Below are 22,983 nucleotides of genomic sequence, written 5' to 3' on the forward strand. Positions count from 1 at the left end.
TTTTAGATTGGCCACTAGGGGGACATCCCGTGCTAAACAGGCACAGGGTTAGGCGAGTGAGACTGGTGACTCCAGATTAAAAAAAAGAGAGAAACTGGAGGCTGCTGTAGCTAGGCTAAACAAAATGTCAGCAGTGTGGACCGGAACAGCCAACTTTAACTCAGGTTTTGGAAAAGCGATGAAAAATGTCAAGAGAAAATCCACGGGCAGTTAAAATAACAGAGGCTCTGACTCATTTTATCGCTCTGGATGACCAGCCAATGCCGGTCGTGGAAAACATAGGATTGCATCGTCTTCTAAGCATCCTCGAGCTGCGATATGAAATTCCCAACCGCCCATACATCAGGGAGGTAATGGTGCCAAAACTTTCTGAAGAGGTAAAGACAAGCAGTGTGTGCGCGATGTCAGTCCTCGGTTTAACGGCACAGTGGACTGATGATCCACGCGCAGATGAGGAGTTCGTTCGTCAATGCCAAATACTTTCGTTCTTTTGTTTGTTTGTTTGTTTACAATATGGACACTGCAATAATTTAAAAGTTTATTTTATTCGCAAATCTAATTTGTATTTATTTTATTCCAAACAGAAGTGTTTATTTATTATTCTGAAAGCTCGAGACTGTGCCAATAGTTCAGTGATATTTTGTAAAATTACAATGTGGAGACTGCAATAATTTAACAGAAGTGCTTATTTTTCACTTGAAATTTTTTTTGTGGTCATTTTTAGATTTAATTTTTTTATCGGCAGAGAATATAATAAAACCTGTCTTCCAATTAATTGTATTATAGTATCGGTATCGTATCGGTTTGAAAAAACTGGTATCGTTGCATCCCTAAAGACTGCGGCTCACCTATCAGACGACTGGACCATCTCGCTATTTGATCTGTTGGGAAGCCAGATAATATTCTGTTCACAAGAATTATGAAAAAATACTGAACAAATCAGAAACATCTGCCTGAAAACATCCGTCAGCTCTATAAATATGTAAATGATAATTAAAAATTTATTTCAAAAAGCAGGCCGAGGCTACAGTTTATTTTAGTTACGTTTTTAAATATTTTTTAAAAGAGGAATTTACAAAAACGATCTAGGATGTACACACATATCTATCATTTATTTACCAAATAAAAACACAGACACAGAAAAACTGACATATTTTAAAATATAAGTTGTGTTTAATACAGTTCATTAAGTGTTTTCTATAAAAAGTTTCCTGAAGGTTTAAAGCTCAAGCTTATAGTCTTGAAAGTTGATGGGGATGTTTTTCAAATCAGATTTTCTCCGGTGCAGCTCGGTCGCTGCTCAGAGCGACAGGTTGACGTCGCTCTTCATCTTGCCGCTGCTGAGGCTGTGGATCATGGCGATCATCGCAGAGTGTTTGTTCAACTCGTCCTCCTTCTGCTTCAGCTTCGTCTCCAGCTGACTCTTCTGCAGCTCCAGAGACGACGCCTGGAAAACAGAAAATGTTCTACATCAAGAAACCAGCCTGGGTTTATCTCCTGTCTGCTGCCTGATCATCGACTTAAACTGTGACAAGCTTGGATTCGTCTGTGGACAGAAGCTTTGGGACAGGCTGCAGGAATCTGTTTTTGACTCCGTCTCACGCCTCGATGGTTACAAGCTCTTCAATTTTGGGATTATTTTTTTTTAAAGATCTGAATCTAAAAGGCTGTTTTATTTTATTTTATTACGTTTATTAAGTTGTCAAAAAGGCGTTTCACTTTATGTGAATTTGGACATTTTGTTTTCCCTTTTTGGAGGATTTTAGTTTCTTTCTTTGTTCATTTTTCAAGCATCGTTTGTTTCTTATCAGCATCTCTTCACACACGTGAGAACAGAGAACGACTTTTCTGTCAATTGTCCATCAAATCACAGGTGCATGCATGAGCTAAAATTAAGGCATCAAATAAAAGAAAAAGAAGCCCAACAAAATACTTTACATGTTAAGGAAACAAAGGTATAGAAGCTGCAGGTGTAGCTTGGAGCAAACGTGTCGCGTTTGATCGGCACTCCTGTTGTTACCTTGATGCTGGCGTCCTTCCGGGCCTGCTCTGTTTTGTTGAGTTCTTTCCTTAAAACATCCACCGTCTCCTCCAGGTCTCTCCTCTCCTGCTCCTTTTCCTTCACCTTCTCCTCCTCAGCCCGGAGTTCAGCACGCAGACCTGACAGGAACAAAGCAAAGTGCTCCTGAGGCTCATGGATAGGTTACAAATCCTTTAGGTTGTCTTTAATCTCAGCGCTGATAAAAACATGTCTTATAATCTTGACTTTATCAGTCAGAGGCGGTTTTAGACAAACATTTGCAGGCGACAATAAAAACGTTCCTCTAATAAACAAATAAAAGTTACACAGATTTTCTCACATCTCTGATGAATGAAGAGTCTTGGGATCAGATTTCAGGGGGGAAAGGTCCTTTCCCATATTTAGGATACACACATTTGTCTGTTACGGTGAAATTAACTGAAAACCAACCTGAGATTTCACCGTTTTTCTTCTGTAGATCTGAATTAAGCGATCTGATCTCCTCTTCTCTCTCCTGCAACAATGACGCCGTCCTAACAAAGAGCAACGAGCGTCAGAAACCTCGTCTTCAGGTCAAAGGAAACAAGTGTCGCACGTGTGTGTGTGTGTGTGTGTGTGGCACACTTGTTTTGCTGCAGCTGGAGGGCTTCGTGGTTCTTCTTCAGGGTGTCCGTCTGTTTGGTGAGAGAAACGTGAGCCGCCTGCACCTCCTTCAGCAGCCGCTCCGTCTCATTGAACCTGCAGAGCAGAACTGTCACACATCTGCACGTCCCAATAAACCAGCCCAAAGTTTCATTTCCACAGCCTGAAATAAAGTCTTGTTATACACGTGTTATAAGATCATTTCTCTCAGGCGGAAACAAAGCAGGACAGTACTGGTTAAATCTGCAGCAGTGATCACAGATCAGGACTGTGGACTTTAAAAGTGAGAACAAAAAAAAAAACAGAAAAAAGAGACTTTGGTGGTTAAGAAGTCAAAACACGTTTGACCCCAGCGTCTGTAACTTCATCAAAACACAAAAAAAGTGTTTTTCCTCTTCTTACTGGCGTTAAAAGGAAATAGTGCAGATTGAACTGTGTTGGCTCAGAGAGCGAAGTGTGAGGAGAAAAACCTTCACTGTTTAACTACAGCTGTTATTAAAAAAAAAAAAAAGAGCTCAAATAAACAAACAAATAAATAAATCCCACCATGGTTTCACCAAAGTGCCTCTGACCTGTTGAGCAGGGTGTTGTAGGCTCCTTTCAGGGCCTGGTGCTCCTCAGAGTCCCGCTGTAGCCTGGAGTTGTGCTGCAGCAGCTCCTCCATGTCAGCTCTGGAGCGCTCCACCTCCAGCACCTGGCCGCTCAGCTCCACCTTCAGCTCCTCGCGCCGCCGCTCGGCGTCCTTCAGCAGACCGCCCAGCTTACGAGCCTGCGGGCAGAACACGGGGCAAAATTAACATACAGGAAAAGTGGATTTTACTAAAAACAGCGAGGATCAGTGATTGAACTTCTAAGCAAAGATGAACTTTCCCATGGCTTGATTTAATTTAATGATTTTAGGAGGTGCTCACACTGACACTGCTTCACATTTAACATCAGAAAAGCATTTGGCACGGACAGCGTGACGCAGTGCATCTGCAAACTACAACCTGGGACTGCATTAAACATCGTAATTACACGTATTTATTCACTATTAATCTTCTAGCACAAAATGTGAGAAAAAACAGGAAAAACAAAGTTTAAATAGCTCGTTATGATGTTTTGTTTTTTTTTAAATGTTTTAACATCACAAAAAAGATAAAGCACATGATCCTCACATTTAAGAAGCTGGCACTGCAAACAGTGTATTATCAAAATCTAAAGGAAAGAATAAAAACATGTTACCTCAGCCTCAGCCTGAGCTCTCTGAAAGCGATACTGAGCGAGGAGACGGTCGGCCTGAGAAAGAGCCAGAGCCTTCGCCTCCAACAAGTCCTGCAGACGGCTCTCCTTAGACTGAGGAGACACACAGAAACCTTCATCAGATACAGAAATGCTAAAATCCAGATAAAGTCTGAATGCTCCTGCAGAGGCTTCAGTGTTACATCAACAAATAACTCTCAAGAAGTAAAAATCAGACTGTTAAAAACAAACTGCAAACATATGACAGATTTTTAAACTGCGTGGTTACTCGTCTGCAACATTACAGCAGTGTTCATTGCTTAGGCCTGATGTACTCACCGCGTACGCGCCCAGCTTCTGTTCATACACGTCGATGATCTCGGACACGTGCGAGTCTTTGACCTGCTCCTGCAGCTGCAAGCATCAGACAGACTTCAGTGGAAACGTCGACGGGAAGATTGAAAACATTTATGACACAGTTTTGTTTGTCTGGAAATGTTGCCGACACCGTTTCCAGGGGTTACACCAAATGTTCCCAAACTTTACGACCTTTAAACACTTTAAATAATAAAATATTTATTTGTGAAACAGTTTGAGGCCCCGACGACTTTAAATTATCCAGGGAACAAAGAAAAGTGGAAAATAATATCAGAATCTAATATTTTAGTGTTTTTACTTCTGTGCATTATCTAATAAAACTGCACTGTGTGTGCACAGCCTGTAGCTACATTATAAAGTTTGATAAATCACGTTTGTTTCTGTAATTTAAGACGTTTCCTTTGTTAGCAGCAGTCCAAACAACGTTTTATTGTTTTGACCTACAAAAATCAAGCAAAAAACATTTTGGTCCTAAAATATTTCAAAGTAAAAGTTAAACATGGATGCAGGACACGCATGTGGTTGGGCACCACGACATTTTAGAGAACCCATAATCTGCAGTACGCTCAAAAGGTGATTTTATTTAAATTATTTTTATTGTATCAATTGATTTTAATTTTGGACATTTAAACAACTTATGGTTTCCGGTAAAATGTGAATATTAAAATGAAAATAAATAAAATAAAAGCCTAAACAGGTCACTGCTACCCTGGTGGTGTTCTTGGATAATTTACATTACATTATTTAATAGTTAATTTGAGGATGAAATTTAATTTGCATTTGTTAAAGTGCACCAAAAGATGGCGTCTTCCCCCTTTTGGTTGTGTTGATCTGACTGATCCTCATCATGTATGACTAATGAACGCAGGACTTCACGCTGTGAGCCACCGAGAGGCCACGATCCTTGACTAGCATCTGTAATCTAGTTTGTACATGTGTAGTCTGTAAAGCATGCTTCATCTGATGACAACAACAACAAACAAAGAAAGAGACTAACCAACCCAACCATCCCAGTTTCCAGGAGTCGATCTGAAGGCGTTTATTGTAAAACTTTTTCACCTTTTTTGGTCTTAAAACTTTAACAGCTTTAATAAAAATTAACCCGTAGAAGCAAATCACCTGAAGATCAAATCTGTTTGAATGAAAGAAGAAAATGCTTCATCTTGGTCTTATGTTCTGATCACAGCTGTTTGCCTCCCCCATGGAAATGTTCACGTTTCAACAGTCACAGAGAAACACTCTTGCACACTCTACCTCCAGCCCAGTCTGAATCTTCTCCACCAGACTGTGGACACTTTTGCTGTGGACACTGGAAGAGTCCAGCGTGCTGGTGTTTGTCCTGAGAGGCGGGACTTCCTGCACTGCCACGCGCTTCACAGACAGCTCGGCCTCTCGCTGGCGATAAGCGTTGTTGGCGGCGATGCTTTCTCCCAGACTTGAGAAAAAACAAAGAAATGTTGTCCACGATTCACAGAACTATTAAATATTTCTGGATAAAAATGTGTAGTTTGGATCATGAGACTCACACGAACGAGGGGAAGTCTGGGAGGGGAGTGGCTTCAAACAGCAGAGAGAGCCCGGTCTGCACACTGTCTCTGTGGTGGGACGTGAGGGCCAGAGAGAGCGGCGTCACAATCCTCTGGTCCTGAGGGATAAAACAGAGAGAATAACAACTCGTTTCAACTGAACACAAAACCCTGCGTGCACTAAAAACATGCAGTCAGTGAGAATGTACGGAAGGTAAATAACGTCAGCCTGTATGTAATACCTGCAGCATCCTGTAGAAGCTGGTCTCCATGTCCTTCACATGCTGTCTCAGTTTGCTCATCAACTCCAGGGTCTTCAGCAGAGCTTCTGCACACACCTGACTGAAACCACACACACACTTTAATATCTTAAAATACCTCAAAAGTAGTTAGAAAACTTTCATCAGCTAAATTAACTCAACATAATAACATAACATTATGTCTATGAGTTCTTTAATTCATCATGAAAAGCTGATTTAAGCTGTTTCAGGATCAGGGTGGCAGCTGACTTTTCAAACTTACATTTGTGCCTGAATGTTATTTGCAGCTCTGTGGGAAGGAAGCATTTTAAGGCCTTTCTAAGTATGTAAGTGGGCAAACGCCTTCGCTTAAATCCTGTTATCAATAGTAACAATACTAAGTATAGAGTGATCCATTTCACATGTGTCTGTTAAGTCACAGACACATCTATACTGGTGGTGTAAAGTGGCCCGTGTCAGTTGTTCTTTTGATGCACAGACTGCAGCTCTCTGAACGTCGTCTGTGCAGTCTGCACGCCAGCTGCAGAGGTCTGCAAGTGTGGTGTCCTTTTAAAAGGGCCTCATTACATTAGTTTCAGCGTTAAGTTTAATATGTTATTGTATGAAGGACAGTCTTGGGTCTGTACACAGCCAATGACTCAATAAACACGCCCACCAAAGCCTCATCAGCTAAGTTATGATACCAAACTGTACCAGATTAACAAGCAGTAACACTGAGGATATTTCCTGTTTTTATATTTTCATTTGTTTTTCGAGTTCCTAGAATAGCTTAAACTTTTCTCAAAAGTCTTGTTTGTTATATTTTTACTTGAATGAACTCAAATGTTTTTTCATATGTAGTTTCAGTTTTTAGTCTAGTTTTAGTTAATTACATAGTGGATTGCTTAGCGGATGCCTCTGTAGAAGTGAAGTGAATGACTGTAGCAAGTCTGCACAGCTCTTTAAAAATAAAAATAAACGTTGATACAGCATTTGGTGGATTGCTTTCCTTATCTGTTATGTAGATCAGCGCTGTGTCGCTCATGTTTACTCTTGCTTGTGGCTCTTTGTGTAATTGAGAATGGCCTCTTAAAGAAACAACAACAACAAACAGACGTTCTCCCAAAGCTTGTTGGGCATCATGTTAGCATTAGCCAGCTTATCCCAGCAGAGGATTCACCTGGGCTGCTGACATCTTTGGTTCAGCTCGTGGGCTGTGTTGATGGTTGGTTGGTGTTTTTCTCTACATATCAGAGCCAGTGGGTGAAGTTTCATAACAACCACCAACAGTGACCAATAAATGGAGCATGGCTGACTTGGCTCAGCACGGCTGTTTTAGGGGATTTTCTGAAATCGTTTCCCTCCATAATTACATTTGATTATCTCCACTGCACCTTTACTGATGAGGTTTGACACGTCAGTAAATATCAAAAAGATGCAGTTTGACAACACTAAGAATCATTTTCGGGTAGCTGCATGGGCAGAGACCACCCTCACTAACTTCTGATGCAAACACCTGAAAAATGGCAGAAACCACTCAGTTCAGAAAAGAGCTTCAAGTATTACTCATGGTAGACTTTCAAGGGGTAAAGAGTTAAAGATTTTTAGAGACAATGTGAGTACAAAGTACTGATCACATAAAGCAGTGCAGCTGTATTTTGCATTAATAATGCACGGTCTGGAAATCCCACTGCTTTTCTAGCATCTCTAAAAATCACTTGAACCCAGAAAAATCTGAGCAAAACATCGTCAGAGCTTTCACTCACCTGAGATCATCGTCAGAGCTGGGAAGCAGACAGCTGAGTGGATTGCTGCTATGACAACATGAGAGAAGAGCTTCAACCTGTGAGAGGCACAGCTGAGCGCTTATCTGACAGGACACCAAGGATCTGGTGGCATCCTCTGTGCACAGGAGTGGGAGAGTTAAGGCTTCGAAGGAATCAGACATGTGCAGTAGAGGTGGGAATCACCATACAACCCACGATACGATATTATCACAATATTTAACGCACGATACGATATTATTGCAATTTTTTAAAATATTTTGCGATATTCAGATTCTGTACATAAAGGTAAACTTTATCAATATTCATTTTATCTAATATCAAAGTCTCGCACTCAGTCTTTCTCTCATTTCAGTTTTATTGTTGACAAACTGAACGGTTTGTATTACAGTCTAGTCCAACTTAACTGAATGCAACAATCTGGTACAATTATAGCTATTCTGAACTATGCAATTTATGAAAACTATGCAGCCCATTCAGCAACTGAAGAATTAGAAAGTAAATTAAAACAAAATATAATTTTACATTAAATAAAGTTTTAAACTTAATTAAAATAAAACATGGCTTAAATTAAAATAAGCAAACTGTCATGTTTATTGCTGCAATAAAAAAAGTTAAACACATTTGGACAGTGAAGGAATGTCAGGATTCTTGCTCAGAAAAAGGATCAACATGCTCTGAAGTCAGAGTTCCAGTCCACGAAAACTTTTTTTGTAACAAAATATCGATTTCTGCTGTCCCTGTATCGATACATTATTAGCAAACAAAATATCACGATACTACACAGTATCGATTTTTTCCCCCACCCCTAATGTGCAGATACAGACAGACTGCAGGGCGGCAGGGTCACGAGAAGGATATTTAGCAGCAGGCTGGTGACGTAGCTGATGCGGAGACAGTGTTTTCTCAGGTGAGCATCTCCCTGTGAGAGATTGAGGCCCTTCAGCAGCCCTAACAGTGTCGGAAGCAACATTTCCACAAAGCTCAGTGTAGAATCAGGCATACTCTCTGCTCCCAGTGTCTCCTGGATGGAGAGGACAGGAAGAGAAGTGGGTGGACAGCTAACAAATTTTATTTTAATCATGACTACAGCTTCCAGGTAATCAGAAGAAAAGGTTCTGCCACTGTCAGACCGCTCCCCTGTATCCCAGTGGGGCTACCTTACCTCCAGTAGCTCGCTCAATAGCTGCAGGACCTGCAGAGAGCAAGATTCGCCACCCTCCACGGGCGAGCTCAGCCACTGCACCAGTGCCAGCCCACACTGCGCCTTGCGTCCACCGTCCCGTCCTGCGGCTCTGAGTTTAGGTCCCGCCGGTTTGAAAACCACCTCGCACAGGAGCGAGCGCAGACCTGAGACACTGCACATGGCAAGGAGAAGCTCCAACACCTGCGAAGCACACACGTAACACACATCAAGATGAAGGTTTGTAGCAGCTGAGCATGGCTTACAAAGGCTTTCCTTCCCCTTTATCCAAAAATAGGCTGCAGAAAAAGGCAAGTGTGCAATCATGCAGTAAAACTCAAGGTGGGCCGATAATGCTTTTCCATTTTCTGTCTTATATGTTAGAATGGATGCTGATTAAGAGTAGGAACAGTCTGATCATATTCACAGTAGACAGCAGAAGCATCTTCATGCATCTGCTTACAATCTTTAGATAAACTTCAGAGAACAAAACACCCAAATTTCAACATAACCTGTGAGTAATACGAGCAGCAGCTTCAAGCTTATAATAATCACAGAATTGACTAAAAATCGAATAAAACTGCAACAAACATCTGATACTTTTCTCAGTTTTGTACCACTGAAACTTGAATATCTATTTATTTATTGATAAATTGTGAACAGACGAATCTATATATAACAAAATTTTTGCAACATTATTATCATTATTAATAATATTATTATGGCACATTTGTATATTTATGTTAGTATGTATATAAAAAGTATCTATTTAAAAAAAATCTGTTGCCGTTGCTTTTGTGACACATGTCACGTTACACATTGTCACAGGTTTCACTCCTGATATTTTAACCCAAACCATGATGAGTTCCTAAACCTGCATTATTAGTTCCTGAGCATCATGGAAAAGGTAGCGAAAGCAAAACATGAAAGATGAAAGCAAAACTGAACAAGTTCGGTCTTGTGATATAAACCCATCGACCAAATAATAACCAACAAATGTCCAACAGCTTTTCAGCTGAGATCACAAAAAAAAGGTTTGCAAACCAGCTATGAACCAGTTAAACAACATAATTGTATTGCTTGTTAATATTAAAACTATTAACTACAGTTTTTACAGCGTTTCATTCTTCAATTCAAACATCAAAGGTAAAGTGCAACCAAAATGCCGTGAAGCTCGCGGTTTTTGATATTTTACAGCATCACGTTTTCATTTCAAGGAAACACACTGAGTGACTTTAAAATCAACAGTTTCCTAAATTTAAAAATCAATTTCAGTTTCTGTTTAAACTCCTGAACAAATGTAAGAAAACCTCTAGATCTGACAATTAAAATCGAAATTCAAGTTGAATCCTTTCGGGTTTTGGGACGTTTTATTGTTTCTTTTTAGTTCAGTTTAGTTCCAGTTTTTGATAGAAGATTTTTATCATTTCAGTTTAGTTTTTCAGTTTAAGAAAGTATGAGGTCATTTCTGCTTCTGTTCTTCCAGAATAACTAAAAATGAACTCATCATGACATTTAATGTATTGCACAGTCTCTTTATAAGGCAGCAGTTGATAAAAACGCTGACAGCTGCAGAATCGTTCAACTCAAACGTAACCACTTAAACCTGCACGCACAAATAATGAGAGAACAGGCTGTTACAAAAAAGCAACATTAACATTTTTAAAGACTAAATATTCCTTGCATTTATTTCCTGGTTTGTCGGCAGCAGCTCCTGAAAGCGTTGTTTCACTGTCATCAGTTAATAGGAGACACCGGTTTATCAGAAACGCTGCTGTCCAGTTATAAGAGGAAGAAAAAACATGTGAGTCTGTGTGAGAATAGCTTTCTTTAACTGCTGCACAACAAAACAAAACAACAACAGCAAAACCACACAGGAACACGTTTGGACCATCTGTACGCACGCTCAGTAATCCAGAGTGAGACTCCTTTCAGCTCTTGTGCTCACCAAGGACATTTCTGTCCGTTTGACTTCAGTTATTCATTTTGAGTTAACACAGATATTTATGTTAGAATTTCAACACCAGGTCCCAAAATAAGCTGTGAAACCAAACACTAAACAGCTCCACTGAAGCACATTACAGCCTCTCTGCAGTGCTGAAACAGCAGCTCTCCCTCTGTGACCCTCAGCGTTCGCTGGATCGATCGTTCTTCTGGTCAAACCTCAAAGGTCTTCAATGTCAGCCAAGTCTAGAACTTTGAAACTGTGATTCGTACAAGTGTGGTGTGTGTTGTCAAATTGATAACAATCGATTAAGTAACAGGATATGAAATACTTCTGTCTTATTAACGAGCAGTAAGAAATATTTAAAATAATTATTTGTCTAAAAACAAAAAAACATTTGTATTTACCTCAGAAATTCATTTTATTGTTTTATATGTTTTTAAATATATTAATTTTATGTGTTAAAGTGCAGAAATGAGTGAGTTTGTGTCTGTAAGCCTTGAAAGGAGAATGTGGTTCAGTGGCTGCACTGAACAGACGTGAGCATATCCTGAAGTTGCTCCGTGATTTGATGCAAAGCTTTTGTGCTGCTTGAAGACGCCGTGATGGTGCAGACGTTAACAATAATTCGCTGATGTTCAGACAGATGTCTCAGAGCCATAAAGACAAAACTAAGACTAAAGTACAGCTTTCTATCCCTCAGCCATGCTGAACGCGCTCCTCTTGTTGTCATTTGCATCAAAGTAGGTGAAACGGATCCACCCAGGCTTCTGCTTCTTACCTGGACATGCTCATATCCCTGAAGTTTAACTGAGTGCTACCTTTTGTTTGAGCAGGACTTGCTTGTTTGCCTTCATGTGCATATGAACTTGAGTGACAGCCCATTCTTCATTCATAGGGTCGGCCTTCTATCAGGTTGAGGTCAGGACTCTGTGCAGGCCAGTCGAATTCCTGCACATCAAACTCACTCATCTATGTCTTTGTGGACCTTGTGTTGTTTCTGGTGCACAGCCATGTTGGAACACGGAGAGATGATCTCCAAAATGTTCCCACAAAGTTGTGACCATGAAATTGTCCAAAATGTTTTGGTATCCTTGAGCTGCTTTCAGTGGAACGACGAGCCTGAGCACAACTCCAGAAAAACAACCCCACACCATAATCCCCCCTCCACCAACGTCTCTCCAGAGAACACATCTGCCCACTCTAGAGTCCAGTGGCGCCGTGCTTTACATCACTGCATTTTAAGCTTTGCGTTGCGCTTGGTGATGTAAGGCTTGGACGCAGCTGCTCAGCCATGGAAGCCCAATCCATGAGGCTCTCTATGCGCTGCCTCTGAGCTAATCTGAAGACCAGGTGAAATTTGGAGGTCTGTAGTGATCTCTGTGCACTGCTCCTCAGCATACGCTGACCCCGCCCTGTGATTTTACATGGCCTACCACTTTGTGGCTGAGTTGCTGTCACTCCCAATCGCTTCCACTTTGTGATAATACCACTAACAGCTGACTGTGGAATATTTAGTAGCGAGGAAGTCACATGGCTGGGCTTGTTGCACAGTTTGCACCTCATCACGGACCGCACTGGAATTTACTGTCTAAGAGCGACCCACTTTGTTGCCACAAGAAGGTCAGTGTTGACGTCAGCGGCATCACGTCTGATGCAAACTGTGTCACACGTGATGGTTTCAGGAAATACTGGGAACTTACAGAGTTAAGCACAGCTGGTGTGGGTTATCATATTTGTCGTCTCTCACCTTGGCTGCAGGGTCCGGGTCTTTCGAATGCAGCAGTCCTAACACTTGAGACACACATGCCGAGAAGTGGGGATACCTGGAAATGGACAAAGGCTTTCAGCGGAGTTTTAAAGCAGCTGTTCAGGAAAAGAGCTGTGAATTATCTGCATACCTTGTTAGGTAATCAGCTATTTTGGGGTTCTTTAACAAATCAACCAAAAGGTCGACTGAGTATTTTCTCGTCAGAGTACCATCACCGTTCACGATGATGTTGAACACAAGCTGGAACGTTTGATGGATGTTCTTTGCATCAAAGAGCTACGAGGAAATCCCAGAGATTAGAGACAGGATATTATGTGAATCAGCATGAATGTTGTTTACTGTTCAACAGATAAAAACGAGAAGAGAAAATAGGAACAAAGTAAAAAAGGAACAATTGTTTCTGCTGTTAAGAAAAAAAAATCGAGTCATGGCAGAGACCTGCAGAAGTCTTGAGTCTCATTTGATGACATTTTGTCAGATTGTCTTGTAATTTTTTATAAAAAGTGTTTTTTGAGCAAAAGTTCTCCAGGTTTTTTTGGAGTTCTTTCAAAGTTTTCTGATTTTTGGACGTTAGCTGCTTTTTCACTCTTTTTCAGTCCAGTCTGTGAACATTTACAGAAAGATTTCTTTGTTTCGTCTTTAGACACTTTGTTAAGCGCAGATCCCAGCAGAGTTCACCTACCTTCTCTCCAACCTTCTCATTCAGGCTGAGGCTGGCCAGTATAGACAACGTGAAGACCACCACAGTCAGGCTGTTGTGCGCCAGAAAGTTGATCAGTGTGCGATAAAACTGCTTCACGTTGTCCTACAAAACAACATAACCAGTTTCACTCCTACTGGTCACCAACAATAAATGCATGTGGCCCAAAAAACTGAATAGTGCATCTCAAAAACATTAGAGTATCCTATTATTGTATTGTGAAATATTTAAAGGCCTTTTTTGGTTTAATTTTGATGATTGCGGTTTACAGCTCATGAATTTCTCGGGCCTCCAATTCTTAGAACTCTTCCTCTTGTATGTGAATCAGCAGAAACTCACCAGAGACTTGATGTAGATCTGCACGGAGATGTTGTCGCGACAGAGATTGGCCAAGAGGCCGAGACATGACATGACAACCTCTTCATTTTGAGATTGGCTGTGATGAAAGACCGTCGGTAATCTCGTTAATTGAAACATAATGAATCAAAACATAAAGAGCAGTATTTCAGTATAACATAAAGGCAGAGATGAGATGTGTTTCTCACATGTTGGTCATGAGAAAAGTGATGAGCTCGTGGATGCAGCTGGCGGACTGGAAGATGCGAGTGTTGTAGGTCAGCTTCTGCAGAACCTGGAGGCACTGAAATACAGAGCAACACGACACAGACAGTTTTAGAGAAAGACTCAAAGCTAAAAGGTAAAAGTCTGTCGAGTAGATAGTACAGTCATAAATCTGCTTCAGGTAATTACTACATCTATATTAATAAAGATTTGGTTTGACCACTATTGGAATAGTTTTGGGTTTGTCTGCACAGGCAGAAACTACCCTCACGAGCTCCTGGTGCACACACAGTTTGTTCTGCTCAGTACAGGAAAGGGCTTCAGCGCTTAGTCCTTGTATGCCTTCAAGGGGTAAAGAGTTTCTTGTAAAACACAATTCTCAATTTTACATTTTGCTCATGAAATATGCTTTAACTTGTATAAATGTCAAGGACACCAAGAGCAGAAGCACCACGGCACTTTCTTTCTGTCTTTCTTTCTGTCACTGTGAACTGGCAGAGACATTTGTGCTCGCACAAGCTGACGGTAATGTTTAGAAGACTTCAGGGCTTCAGTTTGTGTGAAAACAGCTACGACGTTTCCTGTAATTGCTTGAGTCTCACCCCCAGCTAGCAGCACACCGACTGTATTGATGGGCTTACCTGCAGCACCAGAGCCTCCCCAGGTGTGTTGCTGTGACAGTGTATGACAGCAGCCAGGGTGCTGGTGAGGTTGTAGCTGCTGTGCAAAATCTCCCGGCTCTGATCGTCGCAGGCTGTGAGGAATGAGTGTTTATGAAGTCGTTAGCATTTAGATTTTCTGTCTCAGAAATCATAAACATCCTTTTTTTATTATTATTCTTACTACACTATACATTCTGTTTACTATTCTCTGCTTACTGATGCAGCAGTTTCCTGACCCAATACGATAGGATTCTTTGGGAGACAATAATAAACCTAACTGACCAACTGGCCTCTGATTATTTATGCATTCAAAGGTTAGCTTCCAGCACACTGTGAAAAGTTCGGCACACAAACAAATAGTTTGCTGTTATTATCGGAATTTTGTAAAAACAGTGGAAATCCACATACTGCACATATATTTGAGGCAGACATGATTTTACTCAGAACCGTAGGAGGGCAGCCATACTTAGTGCTGTAAGGAGATGAGCTGAAAGAGGGCCTGACATTGAGAAAAGACGGTGAAACCTCAGAGGACATACCAGGGTCTGAGAAGCCTGTGCAGGAGTATATATATATATATGTATAAGCTACACGTAGAACACCAGGCTGTGAACCATCCTTCTATGGTCTTAGCAGATTAAGGGAGACTTGTTGAACTATCTTTAAGAGAGGTCTCACTTTTCAGAGGGATTTATTCTTTCCCCCTTACCACAGACCATTTCTTAATTTGGACTCCCTTATATCGAAGAATCTGTCTGAACTGACTGAACTGGATAAAACCAGGGATGAGAACATCTGGATCCTAGATTACTGATTACCTGACAAGGTTCTTATTTCCCTTCTAGGAATCATAATACTTAAACTTCAAAGCCCCAGATTACACATTGTCCATGCTCAGGCTTCTCAAAACATTCCTGTTCTAATGTCCGGTCTTACAGCACTAGGTCTGACTCCCCTCCCCTCTGCCTGCAGTATGGACATGAGTTAAACATGTGAGGTAGTAAGAACACTGTAGTAAAGGGCAATGAATGAAAGTTTTGGTTTTGAATTGGAAAAAATTACTGTAGATTTCTGAAATCCTGAAATCAAAGTTAAGACTTGTTTTAATTTTGAAAAAACAAAACAAAAACACACACACACACACACACATTTTCAAGCCAGTGGCACCATGTATTTCTATATATTATGCCTGTATAATCAACAATTGTCAAGTATTGTTCGGCTCCATAAAATAACACTGCATCGCAGAAATACTTTGAAAGCGCGGAACGACAATATTTTATATAAAGCCGGAGATTTGATGTGTGAGCTCGAACCTGTAACAGTCTTTGTGGCAGTGAAAAACTCACTTTGTATGATGTCCACACAGCTGTAAACAAAGTTACTGATGCTTTAGATTTTCTCATGACTTCTTCCACATTAGTTCTCTTTGAATTTGATTTCCACTCAGTTTAATTTCAGTTCCAGATTTGCTCGTTTGAGTTTAGTTTTCAGTTTTAGTGTTTGGACTAAGGAGCTTGGAAAGAAAAGCGTCTGGACTTCTTTAAGTTGCTTGAAGACGTTTCACCTCTCATCTGAGAAGCTTGAGATCCCTTCCCAGACGCCTTAATGCCCACTCACACCCTTTGCCATCTGACCTCAGGAAACCACATGATAGGGTGGGACCAGGTTTCACAATGAGCTCACCCAAAACCTTGGCTGATTGTGACCTACATCTGTTTTCACACCTTGGCTCATGTGATTAGGTAAAGCATCATTAGGGGGTCATTTTGTCCCTCTCGGGGGGGGTTACTCCCACAGTGCTTAAATCTGGGATTCTCCACCATTTGACCCTAGAACTGAAGAAGCTTCTTGGATGAGAGGTGAAACGTCTTCAAGCAACTTAAAGAACGCTTTTATTTCCAAGCTCCTTAGACTACGATGACCTGGATGACTGAGAACCTTCACAGACTTAGTGTTTGGACCAGTTATACTATGAAAGGTTCTTGTCAACAGCTCAGGGAGGCATTGTAATCGCATGTGAAGTGCAGTTTTTTATGCAGAAGAGCATATCGGTCACAGGTGTGCACATTTGACTTGTTTTTAAGGTTATTTCACCACAGCGGTAAATTTAAATTGCTCGGCTATAACACAGGAAAAGTAATAAAACTTCAGACTGAATTAAAGAACAAAGTCATCTGTGTGCCCATCTTCATTAGTTCCTACATGGTGCTTACATTTTCTCCTCTCTTTTTTTATTCTTCCCTGTATGATAGGTCACCCCTCTGACTGCGATGCCATCCCTCTGCCTCATTATCTGGTGAATTTTGAATTGTCCCTCTATTCTAGCATTAACCTCAAGAGTTACACATATATCTGACGACTCAGGTGGAGGTAGGACTCATCCAGAGTAGAGCTGTTTTATTCCAAACTATTCAACCACATAGGAATCTTTGACAGTGTCGATGTGCAAAGAACACAAGATGTTATTTACACTCTGATCCTAACCCGTCCCTGTGCTGAAGTTACACATTACTGTGTCACATGCATAAATCGACACACTGATCTTTTTTCTTTATGTCATGTAATGATTGGTATTTCAAGGTAAAAAAAAAAAAATGCACACACACATGCCATATGTCTTCAGAGAAGTTGAGATCTGATGGCAAATGCCCTGTATTTGTATAGCGCTTTACTAGTCCCTAAGGACCCCAAAGTAGGGCTGGGCCCTATCATACCGTTCACGGTGATACCGGTGTAATGTTGGGCAATGATAAGAAAATGAAATATGGCGATAGAATATGGGTAAAACGCGCGTGCGCAGTGCCTTTGTTTACATACGCACATGGTGGCTACGCAGAATGAGAAGAGCGAAAGTGGATCGTTGAATGAAACAGATGAACCAGAACTGGTTTGTAAAAATTCTGCAACTTCAGTGGTGTGGAACTGGTTTAGCTTTCGTCCGTCAGATACACAACAAAGCACTATTTGTGGTAGAGCATGCTAGCGGGCCGCCGTTATTACCGTGTTGTTTGGAAAATACAGCACACTTAAAATCAATCCTTTGATTTTTCTGAAAGTTGACAGAGCCCCTTATAATCCCGTGTGCCTTATGTATGAACTCTGGTTGTGTTTACTGACCTCGAAACGAGTTTATGTGCACGGCGCTCAAAAATCTGTCACATGTTTTAGTACAACTTTGCTAAGCTACGAAGCCGCACCGCTTGATGGATTGTCGGAGCATCACGGCTATCGTGGGCAGGAGCCTCGCGGAGTGATATGTACTGTGCTTCAACATAGTGTTACGGTATTGTGTGTGTTTAACCTCTTTTTAAGTTTTGTGGATATTCTACATGGTTATGCTGAGGATATGTCGGCCAGTTTCCACTGGAAACGCCTTTTGGCTAAACTGTCAGCAAAGAATTTGCATTTGCACTGTTACATTTTTATATAACTTTAATGCACATAAAAAACAGCTGCTTGTTTAAGTGCAAATACATTGATGGTTTGGTTTTTTCCCCCACTAATAAAGTTGAGGAGTTGTAAAGCATTTTGTCTAGTGTCAATTATATCGTCAGTTATATCGTTATCGCAAATTTTCAAATGTACATCGTGATAATTTTGGTCATATCGCCCTGCTCTACCCCAAAGCGCTTTACACATTCAGTCATCCACCCATTCACACACACATTCACACACTGGTCATGGCAAGCTACATTGTAGCCACAGCCGCCCTGGGCGCACTGACAGAGGCGATGGCAATTACTTTGTGTTCTTCTGCACATTGTACAGATCAGCTGTTACACACAGATGTATACGGTGGGACAGTTTGTGGTAATACAGCTGTCTTCAAGATAAATCCTCCGCTCCACCCAAGTCTCAGACCTCAGGACCTTATAACAGTCCCTAACGAATTCTATCAGATAAGTTCAACCTTATAGAAAAATATATTGATTGTTCTTCAACCTCCTCTCATTTGTCACACCGTTTTCAGAGAGGGACATGTGTAAAACCTGCGTGTTCACTATATTACTTTTGTTATAGCATCCCTGGCTTCAACAGACTCCCTCATCGGGTGTGCTCATTTCTGAGCCACTAATCTGTGATGCTCTTTGCAGATAATTATTGAAATGAACTGAATGCAAGAAATTAGTACACCGTTAGTAGATCACCTAAAGAATTTTCCGCTCCCATGGGATTGTTTTGTAAAACCACTGTCACATTAATCTGCCCGGCAGCTTTCAGCCACAAAACTGACACGGTGCCTCTTTGGTAAACCCCGCCAGCAGCTTTGTGATGCCTAAAGAAGGCTTTACAACACTTTCATAATGACAACCGATACAGATTAAGTTGTCTGTGAATGTTTTAAATACTTTTGCTCTGGCAACTACTCCTCTGCTTACAATATAAACGCAATAGTTTATGCCATTTAGATAAAACTACATCCCTATGACATGATTGCAAAGGCCCCTAATGCTTGTTGGGTTGACAGAAGCAATCACATAAAGACTCAAATCTGGGACTTTTCTGGAATTTCACATTTCTGTGAAAAAACAAAGTTTTAGTTAACTAATAAACTTGAATTCAAAATGCCAGAGCACTCAGGTGATGGTCCATTACTGGTGCTGAAGTGTGTATAAAGTATGAAGAGGTCTTCCGTACCTAGCTGTGACAGCAGGGAGATGATGGAGCTCGTCAGGGTGGGGCTGGTGCTTGGGTTTCCAGCCAGCTCTACCAGCCCACTCACACACTCGCTGGGCAGAACCTGAGCTGAGGACAGCAGCTGCTCGCACTTTAGGCCCGAGAGCTTCTGCAAACACACGGCATGTACGTAAACTACACAGGGATACGATACACATATCCCCAACAGCATTTTGAGTTGTAATCACAGGCCAAATTATTGCACAGCAAACCCCTACTTTGTATATTCTACTCCCAAACCACTGCTTGCCTCACGTGGTGCCTCATAAAGCCACTCAGGTGTTATTCTCCAGTTTGACGGATGTATAAACTGAACAGTTAGCTCACCTCCACCTGTTTTTGTAGCTGCGCTGCGTGCTGCGCTGTCCTGCTGTCTCTGTACTGCTGTATAGCCAGCAGCAGAGACTTCAGACAGGTCGTCACGTCCATCTTGTACAACAAAAACTGCACTGTAAGGAGACTTTGTCAAAGAGAGAGACAAGAGAGAAACAACCAATGTCCGTGTTAACACTAGCTAGCCAGCTTATCTTTCATTGTAATGACAACAGAAAATAAACTAATCATAAAAGCCTGAAACTGTGACTCGTTTATTCAAAACATAAGATTAAATTACGATAAATATGATAAATGTCAATTCGATAAATAATATACCTGCGGTGCCTTTTCTTTTTTCAGAGAAACATCAACAACCGGCAACACATCGACAGCTTCCTCCCGCTTCAACTTCGAACGGGAAGGGATCGTACCATGTACGAGAAAGGGGGAGACAATAAATGAAATCAATATTAACGACATTATAATTGATTATTTGGTGCCATATTTACACAATTTTTAAAAATGAACAAGGGTTTTAAGAGCCAGATTGAAACAATGCTTAGGAATTTAATGGTAATGGCTTAAAATAGATTAAGCTGTTGAAAATGCACACCCTTATTACAGGGACGAGACCATGTGAGAATACACGTAACAAGAGGGGGCGGAGCAACAATTACCCGTAGTAGTTCAACAGTGAAAAGTGAATTAAATTAAATTAAATTATTACATTTATTTAAATGTAATAAATTTACATTGAAACATGACTTTCAGAAAATTTTATTTTATTGAATTACTTATCAACAAATGTAATTGATTTTTACACACAAACCCCTGTAAGGTTTACTCTAAAAGAAATAACAGCAAACTGTTTCTTCCACAGTATACTTTTCACCAAAAAATAGAAACCAAAACAGTGTGTGTGTGTGTGTGTGTGTGTGTGGGGGGGGGGGGGGGGGGGGGGGGGGGGGGGTCATCAATTTATTGAATCGTCATACAAGAAAATACAGCATATTTTCCTGTCCTGATGTATACCCTTGTTAGAATAGCAACAAGAGTATACATCAGTTTTTTATATAACCACCTGTTTTCTTCAACGTGGTCTGCACTTTCTTAGGCAACCATTCTCATCATTTCTTTCAGTAGTCTTCAGTAGGATCAGGGTCTGGAGAGGCCAATCCACGACTGATAGTGCTCCAATGTGTTTTCTATCCAGGAATGCTTTAACTGCATTGGCTGCAGTGTGTATGGGTTCATCATTGTGCTGAAAATGCCTCAAAACCAGTCTGTATTTTTCTATTTCCACAATTCCATTAATTTTGAAAAGATCAACATCCCTGGCTGAAATGCATCCCCAAACCACAACAGAGCCTCCACTGTGTTTTACAGAAAGCTGTGGAAATTAATTATTGTAACTCTCTCCTCCTGAATCCTCCTCCTCCTAAATCTGGATTCAGCACTCCACGACACCGTCTGTCACTGATGTTTCAGTCCAGTTCTTGTAGTATTTGTCATATCTCATCATTTGCTTCCTGTTTCCCTTCACCATACTCCTGGGTCTTCCAGTTTGATCATCATACACCAATGTGGCTTAATAAACAAACAAACAAACAAAAAAACATTAATCTGAAAACGATAAAGTACGAGTGACTGAAGATAAGTGGTAAAGTAGCCACTGAAATAAAAAGAAAAGAAAAGCTGAAAGACCTTCAGAGACCCTACCTACTGCTCAGACCGCTTTAAAAAATTACATTTGCATTTGCCTGGTTTCTTAGAAGCAGGCAAATAAATGATGCATGTTGTGTTATCATAATATGAGTCATTTAGTTAAACATACCAATTACAACACATCACTTTAGTCTGGAAAGGAGCTCAAGAACTGTGACCAAATTCCACAGAAAGAAAGAAAAAATAATAATAAATGACATGAACATAACAAGGTAAACATAAGGAAACATAAATAATGTCTCAAGGGTGATGTGACTAGCCGAAAGAGGATATCGAGCACTGAGGTTTCTTGTTGCCATATATAGGTTGCATGTTGTTTTTAGGACACATGCAGACGAAAAGAAGACTGCAAAATGCAGCACTTTGCATCCATCCACATGATGATGCATGTGCAGCTGACCTCAGCAGCCCATGCAAACACTATGAAGTCTAACAAATTAAAGAACACAAGAGAAGCTGCAGTGACTTTGATCAAATTAATTGAATTCTCTGCAGACTGCAGACAATGGTGGGTGGATGTGTGTGGTGTGCGCATCTTTTTGATTCAGTGTCTGAGTGTGGAAACTGTGGTTAGACCCTGCTGATGGTCTTAGGGGCCCATCACTGCTTTCTGCCGCGCTCTGTTCTTCTTATGTGTCTTTGGCGTTTTCCTGTCTGCAGGTTTTATTTTGAAAAAAGAAAAAAAAGACTGCATGTATTTAAACGGATGATGATGTTCAATAAAAAAAGAAATTGCGCCCAGTGATGAAACCCCAGCTGATCTCAGGCACAGCGGGCATTGTGTTTAACAAAGGTCAGTGAGGAACAGAAGCAGTTCGTGCTGAAAGGGTGTGAAAACAAACACAGGATGTGCAACTGCGTTTTGCCCGTGCCGACAACGAGGGTTAAGCCCTTCACTTTTCAGAGTTCAGAGTTTGAAGAAAGAAGCGCGTTTTGCACAAATGATAGACAATCACCGAATTACAGGCTCCTTTAAGACTGAAATTTAATGGCGTGTAACAGCAATGAGCAAACACAAAGGGTGAGGAAGTAAAATAGACAGATATGCAGATTAGGCGATTGCCTCCTCATTATAATCACATTATTTAAAACTCGTTTAATTTTAAAAAGGTTCCATAGCTTAAAAAAGAACTGCCACGTACAAAGGACAGCAGAGTTTTCCTCTGTGCTAAAAATAACTAAAATCATAGAAGCGATAACTCTGCTTGCGTGAGGGGAAAAAACCTGCGTGTAAATGTAAATCTTGTTTGAGATACGTAGCTGCAGAGATGTGAATCGTCATATTTCAGATTTTCACACATTAGCACCCAAAAATGTAACCAGCAAGTGCTGTGAAGTGAAAGGAGGGTTCACACCAACATTTCTTCTGCTTTGAAGCTCAAAAGGTTTCAGAAACAGAGGAAAGTAAGATCGAGATCAACCCTTTGTGTAGTGTTCCTGTGATTCTCACTCCCAAACAATACACACTGTGTAGATGGTTATGTGATGGCTAGATGTTAGAGCACATTCATGAACAGAAGTGTGATCAATTTAATAAAAGAAAAAATAACCATAACCAAGATATGAGGGGAAATCTTGGACAAATACAAGCAGACTGGAGCAGCCAGCGTTCGAAACACCGACATTCAAGG

The 22,983-nt window shown here is 40.8% G+C and overlaps 1 protein-coding gene across 2 annotated transcripts; it reads right to left on the reverse strand.

Moving 5' to 3' along the window:
- Positions 1-1,149: 1,149 nt before the first annotated feature.
- Positions 1,150-20,091, reverse strand: cip2a (cellular inhibitor of PP2A). Of its 2 annotated transcripts, none has more exons than XM_080865845.1 (22): positions 19,964-20,091; positions 19,640-19,772; positions 19,274-19,421; positions 14,612-14,724; positions 13,955-14,049; positions 13,749-13,845; positions 13,392-13,514; positions 12,840-12,985; positions 12,689-12,764; positions 8,976-9,197; positions 8,672-8,834; positions 7,793-7,940; positions 6,030-6,129; positions 5,788-5,906; positions 5,516-5,696; positions 4,223-4,297; positions 3,887-3,997; positions 3,235-3,431; positions 2,645-2,758; positions 2,471-2,553; positions 2,021-2,160; positions 1,150-1,447 (listed from the first exon to the last, which is right to left on the reverse strand). In XM_080865845.1, exons 2-22 carry the CDS (start codon positions 19,739-19,741, stop codon positions 1,301-1,303), a joined length of 2,700 nt encoding a protein of 899 aa, XP_080721971.1. In that variant the 5' UTR covers positions 19,742-19,772; positions 19,964-20,091; the 3' UTR covers positions 1,150-1,300. The 2 variants fall into 2 exon arrangements, with proteins under 2 accessions (XP_080721971.1, XP_080721972.1); XM_080865846.1 differs by having other exon boundaries at positions 19,640-19,761; positions 19,964-20,064.
- Positions 20,092-22,983: the final 2,892 nt, after the last annotated feature.

The sequence above is a fragment of the Rhamphochromis sp. 'chilingali' genome, assembly GCF_963969265.1.
Source record: "Rhamphochromis sp. 'chilingali' genome assembly, chromosome: 18".
Taxonomy (NCBI): Eukaryota; Metazoa; Chordata; class Actinopteri; order Cichliformes; family Cichlidae; genus Rhamphochromis; species Rhamphochromis sp. 'chilingali'.

Coding starts and splice junctions, on each gene's coding strand:
- cip2a (XM_080865845.1), bottom strand. CDS start 19,741: ATGGACGTGACGACCTGTCTGAAGTCTCTGCTGCTGGCTATACAGCAG. Junction 5,907..6,029: donor GCTTCTACAGGATGCTGCAG/GTATTACATACA, acceptor TTTATCCCTCAG/GACCAGAGGATTGTGACGCC. Junction 2,759..3,234: donor TACAACACCCTGCTCAACAG/GTCAGAGGCACT, acceptor TCTGCTCTGCAG/GTTCAATGAGACGGAGCGGC.